This window comes from Stegastes partitus, unplaced genomic scaffold (genome assembly GCF_000690725.1).
Source record: "Stegastes partitus isolate 25-593 unplaced genomic scaffold, Stegastes_partitus-1.0.2 Scaffold807, whole genome shotgun sequence".
NCBI lineage: Eukaryota > Metazoa > Chordata > Actinopteri > Pomacentridae > Stegastes > Stegastes partitus.
This window is the reverse complement of record NW_007578538.1, coordinates 112,875-118,828: the sequence shown is the minus strand read 5'-3', so window position 1 is coordinate 118,828 and position 5,954 is coordinate 112,875. Positions and strand designations below refer to the sequence as shown.

At 44.6% G+C, this 5,954-nt stretch overlaps 1 protein-coding gene across 1 annotated transcript in view; it reads right to left on the bottom strand.

The window, feature by feature from the left end:
• Positions 1-5,954, bottom strand: part of LOC103365072 (protein FAM184A-like) — a 70,066-nt gene that overhangs the window by 3,797 nt on the left and 60,315 nt on the right. The window contains exons 18-20 of the mRNA XM_008292403.1: positions 4,236-4,382; positions 4,041-4,158; positions 2,189-2,293 (exon numbers count right to left, since the gene is read on the bottom strand). Of these exons, the coding sequence (XP_008290625.1) occupies positions 2,189-2,293; positions 4,041-4,158; positions 4,236-4,382 (370 nt within the window). The remainder of the gene's footprint in view (positions 1-2,188; positions 2,294-4,040; positions 4,159-4,235; positions 4,383-5,954) is intronic.

Below are 5,954 nucleotides of genomic sequence, written 5' to 3'. Positions count from 1 at the left end.
TGGCTACCTGTGGCTAATTACCTGTGGCTGGCAACCTGCGACTAGCTACCTGTGGCTGGCAACCTGAGACTAGCTACCTGTGACTAGTTACCTGTGGCTAGCTACCTGCGACTAGCTACCTGTGGCTAGCTACCTGTGGCTACCTGTGGCTAATTACCTGTGGCTGGCAACCTGCGACTAGCTACCTGTGGCTGGCTACCTGCGTCTACCTGTGGCTAGCTACCTGTGGCTGGCTACCTGTGGCTAGTTACCTGTGGCTGACTACCTGTGGCTACCTGAGGCTACATGTGGCTAGCTACCTGTGGCTACCTGCGGCTAGCTACCTGTGGCTACCTGTGGCTAGTTACCTGTGGCTGGCTACCTGCGGCTAGCTAGCTGTGGCTACCTGTGGCTAACTACCTGTCTGGACACTTGTCAGAACAAACAGCACACGACAGAACGTGCAATGATTCAACTCTTGAAAGACTGCGTTTAAAATTTAGGCCCTAAAGTAAAAACTCAATGCAACAAGAATGAATAACGAACGTGGTTCTAAAATGAGCAGAACCATCTCGGTGACTGTTTCGAGACTTCACAAACACGGGAAAGGAAACAGAAAGATCAAGAAGAAAGTAATCGGGAGCTACAGAGCGAGCTGCAGCCGTCCGCCTCCTAAAATGACGCCACAGACTTTATGCTGTTTTCGGGGCTTCGGATTTGGCACCAGATGAATCAGACTATCAGTTCTGTGGAGCTCAGACAGCCTGGAGGACAGCTAACGTCGACCTCTACTGACTACAGTGGACGGTGGAGCACGGAGGTGGAAGCATGATTATGTGGCGCTGCATGAGTGGAAAAGATGACGTTCATAGATGAATGTCTGAGGAGACAATCCCGTAATGTCCGGACTATAAGCCGCTACTTTTTCTACACGCTTTGAACTCTGCGGCTTAAACAATGACGTGGATAATTTATGGATTTTTACAAATTTGCCTCGAAACTAAAGTGACGTTGAGAGCGATGACGACAGAGAGGCTGAGGAAGTGATTCTGAGGCTGTTTAACTCGGAAGAAGACGACTTTAGTGGTTTTAGTGCAGGAGGAAGATGAAGATAGCGATCAGTGACTTTTCCTGGTAGCTGCTGGAGTTTTTATTTTCTTAACCAGCCGTGTTACAGGAACTGTTCAGAAAAAAAGCATTTATGTATTTGTGTATGTTGCCGGTACGTATTTAAATAAAAGTTAAAAACATCTTTCTGCTTATAGACAAATGCGGCCTGTATATGTACAAAACTGGTTTTCTTTTTAAAGCTGGTGGGTGTGGCTTATATTCAGGTGCGCTCATAGTCCGGAATTTACGGTAAAATATTCTCGGCAGAAGAGGAACGTTCCAGCATGAGAACCAGTCGGAGAACAAACTGAATCCAACCTATTCAGAGGACGTTAAAGCAACACACCTCCTCCAGCTGGTAAACACAACAGAACATCTCTGCAGAAATCTGGCGTCATCACTGATGCCGAGAAGGTTTGAATCCGACGGCAAAAATAAAAAAGATGTGATTTTATTATTATTATTGACTACTGTGGTTTAACCAAAAGGAGAATGAAACTCCGGTCCTGAATGTGAACGTCCGTTAGCGCTCACACCGGTTCGTCCGTCCCTCACTCTTCTCTTTGAGGCAAAAAGCAGTGAAAGGATCGACTGAAGCGCCACCTGCAGGGAGAAATAAAACCTGCAACCTGTGCAGGAGGACGACGGACTGATCCTGGACGGCTTTTTTTATATAAAAGCAGCCGCACACCTTCAACACATCAGGCGATCAAACAAACACGTTCAGCACAAAAGGTAAAAGATAAAAGAAAAGACGTGAGTTAGCCGAAAACAAAGGCCTTCAGGTGTTCTCCTGGGCCGCAAACGACGGAGGATGAACGTGAGATCAGAAGATGCAACTAAAACACATCCAAGCAGACGCTCTGGGCTACGAAGACGGAGCGTCTCCTCGTCCTCCCTCTGCTGCACATTTCATGCAGACAAGCTGCGACCTGAACGAAGCAGGACGACCGAGCCAGCTGCCGTTCACAGGATCTTTGAATCAGACGTGAAGAAACGGTGAGAGAGCAGGTTTCTGCACCGGAGTGAACTGTGAACGTGAAGCAGGAGCATGAACTGGAGCGGCGTGGTGAAGGTCTGGACCCGGCCGGACGCTCACCTTGATCAGAGGGTTGATGACGCCCACGTTGGCGCTGGAGTTGAAGACCTTGTTGAAGCCCGTCTCTCTGTTGACCAACTCCAGCTGGTAGAACTTCTTGTCGTCCTTCAAAACAGAGGAAACAAAACAAAGAGGTAAACCTTCTGCCCGACCTCCGGAAACACAAGCGGGACTCAGAAATGTGTTCTGTGACCGCAAACGATGCAGAACGTGTCTGTAGATGCAATTAAAGAATGTACTTATTGATTTTATTCCAAATTATTTATCACATATATTTATTATTTATATCATACTATATTCTAATTATTATATATTATATCTTGTTTTATATATTATTTATATATATTTATTTATGTATATTATCTATATTTTCTTATTTACTTTTTATTCTTGTATTTTGCACCACTGGAGTTGTCTTTTCATTTTGTTGTACGTTGTGTATGATGACAATTCTATTCTTTTCTTTTTCACTCATTTACTTTAACTTATTTCTCTTTATTGTCGTCACACAATCTCACTCACGTGTTGTCAGTGCTTCTCATCATCCTTGTTGTCGTATTATCTATTCAGACTAGTTCCTGTTTGACCGGTTCTACGTCCGTCTGGGATTGTTCTTCTGTTTGTTAAAATAAAAACTCAATAAATAAATGTTTTTAAAAAAAGAAGAAGAAGAAACGTCTTCTGTCAGGCTGTAAGTTAAGCTGGAATGTCTTTGATTATTAACAAAATTAGAAGAAGAAAAAAACGGGATAAAGTGTCGACACATTTCACCAAAACTAGAAAATAAAACTCTACATACGATCATTATTTCACTAAAACCTTCTCATGCTGCAGAATTGTTGTATTTTTCAGAATCTGTTTCGTGCATATGATGTTTTTTTTATTTTTTTTCTGGCTCATTTTAAAACAGACGTTCAGGTTTATAAGAAGAGTAGTTCAAGGACGGTCGGAAATACGACGACTGGTTCTGTTTCTACAGCTGGTGTGAGACAAATCGTAAAACCCTCAAAGCAGGCAGCAGAACGTCAGATTCAGACGACAAAAACCTTCGCAGCAGGAACGTCTTCTGTCCACAGGCCACAGGGTTCTACACGAAGCTGCATCTCCAGATCGACAAAGTTCATCAGAAGGTTGCTCAGATTTATTGTCCCGCTTTGGAATGGCAGCCGACAACGAAATGCAGACAACAAAAACCAGTCCGGTACACGGATATCCATGACAAACGCCGTCGTTGTTGCTTCATTTACTCAAACATTCGGCCTCGTTTGACGACTTCATTCAGGATTCTGAGAGAAAACACTGAGCTCACTCCAGAAAATAAAAAGTAGAAAACAGCACAGAGAGGCAACGAATCCACTGTGTTATAAGTTTTACAAACAAACATGAGCAAGAAACGTCCAGAAAAGATTTGGAGAAAGTACGTCTGATTTGATCTTTAAAAAGCCAGATTCAGAACAGAAGCGACGGAAAGTTAAAGTTTAAAGGAACCAGTTTGTGGATGAATCTGAACAAAGAAACCAAAGAATCAGTGTTTACAGTTAAAGGAGGCGACGTGTTCATTATGTCTGACTGTAAAGACCAGTTTTGTTTTTTTATTTTAAGAGTTTTAAAGCAAAACGTGGCTGTCGGCTTTAAAGGAGCTGTTTCACGTTGTTGTTGTTGTTGTTGTTGTGAGTATTTTGATGTCTATCGTGTTGTTGATGTCTTTTGTAAATGTATTTCTCGGATGATTCTTCTGTCTGCTGCCTTAATGTTCGTGTCGTGTTTGTTTGAACTCAGTGAATGAAATAAAAACTGAAGCGTCGGCGGCTGAAGTCCGGAGCCTCTGTGGCTGTTTTCTGATGCTGCTCACCACCAGCTTCTTGACCAGAGCCTCCCTCTCGGTCACCATCTCCCGGAGCTCGGCGATCAGATGCAGATCTTCCGGTCGGCTCTCCCGGTTCCTCAGCTTCTCCTCCGTCCCCTCCAGCCTGGAAGCAGCAGCAAAACGAATGAGCGCGCGTTGCGTGGCAGAGGGTTTAAAGCCGAGAGCGTGTGAGCGACTCACAGGATCTGCAGGGCGGAGATCTTGTCCTTCAGGACCTCCTGGGCCTTGTTGAAGTCGGCCAGCATGATCTGCGTCTCCCGGTGGTGGACGGCGCTCAGCTCCCCCAGGTCCCTCTCGTGTCTCTTCGTGAGGTCTTGTTCGTGGGCTCTGCGGCACAGAGATTAAACGTTAATAATAAAAACCGCTCAGGCTGTTACTGCGCCGCTCACCAACAGGCCTGACCTGCCGGCGGCGAGGCGCGACACCGACGCCGCTTCTTCTCCCTAAATTATAGAGAACGGCAGCAAAGACGTGCAGCTGCAGCCCGAGCTCAGGTTCAGAGGTGCTTTAATGCTTTAAAGAAACCGTATCCATGGCTACCGAGCCGTCATTTATCGGCCTGCAGTCCAAGTCGAAGGAGGCAGCTGAAGAACGAGAGTTCCTTCAAGAAAGCTGCGCTCATTTTACCAAAAAGGGAACCAGAACGGCTGCAGACGGAGCTAAACAGTTACTCTGCAGCACACAAAGCTTTAAGGAAGTCGGCTCAATGTCTATCTGTTGAGTACATTTAACCCTCTGAACCCTGAAACATGCCGGTTTGAAATCTTTGAATAAATATCATCGAAATTAAACCGATAATCTGTGGCGTGCTGTCAAGTCTCAGCTTAATGTTTAAATATACAGAAAAGTGTAAAAATTCACAATAAAATCTAGTGTTCGTTTTAGGCAGATTCTGCCAAAATAAAAAAATTCTGAGATTCTTGCCACAACCGAGGAGCCGTCGGCGACTGGGCTGTGAGCGACGGTCACGTGATGAAAATTCAAAGGACGTCTCAGCTGAACTGCAGGCAGTGCTAAGCAAACTAAAAACAAGAGACGGAAAACATCAGTTGCATGTAGGCTCATTATTTTTCACATTATTTTTTATATTGGTAGAACCTGTGGTCACTTATGTGATAAATGTTGAACTACAGCTTTTTGTTCTTTGTAAAACAAAACATGACAGAATTTCTACTTTTGTTTTTCTATTTTTTAAAATAATTTCTCGCGTTCTGTTTAATTCTGCACGTTTCTCAGTTCTCTCTACTTTAGCCACAGCTGCGTTGTTTAAAATGTGACACGAGTAAATAATAAATAGAGCAGTTTGGGGGTTCAGAGGATTAAAACAACCAAATAAAAGACAAGTTCAGGCTGGGAGGGTGTCACAGAGCATCATCATACGATAACCTGAGAACCTCAGAAAAACTACAAAAACCTACAAAAGACTGGAATAAAGCAGCCATCAGCTGTCTTTAGAGACGATGTCTGTCCTTCACAAGTGTTGACTGATTTCCTGTGTCGATCAGAAACGGAGCGAGCTTTAAACGCTTCCTGCTCGGATGGTTCCCCTGTGTGACACGAGCACAGGATTAGTCGTCTGCAAACTGGGTCAGTTGCTGCTGCGTCACGGCTTAACTCTGCTGAGTCACGGTTTGATTCTGCCAAGTCATGGTTTAACTCCGCCAAGTCACCGTTTAACTCCGCCAAGTCACAGTTTTACTCTGCCGAATCACGGTTTAGCTCTGCTGAGTCACGTTTAACACAGCTGAGTCACAGTTTAACCCTGCCGAGTCACGGTTTTACTCTGCTGAGTCATGGTTTAACTCTGCTGAGTCATGGTTTAACTCTGCTAAGTCATGGTTTAACTCTGCTGAGTCACAGTTGAACTCTGCCGAGTCACGGTTTAACTCTGCCGAGTCA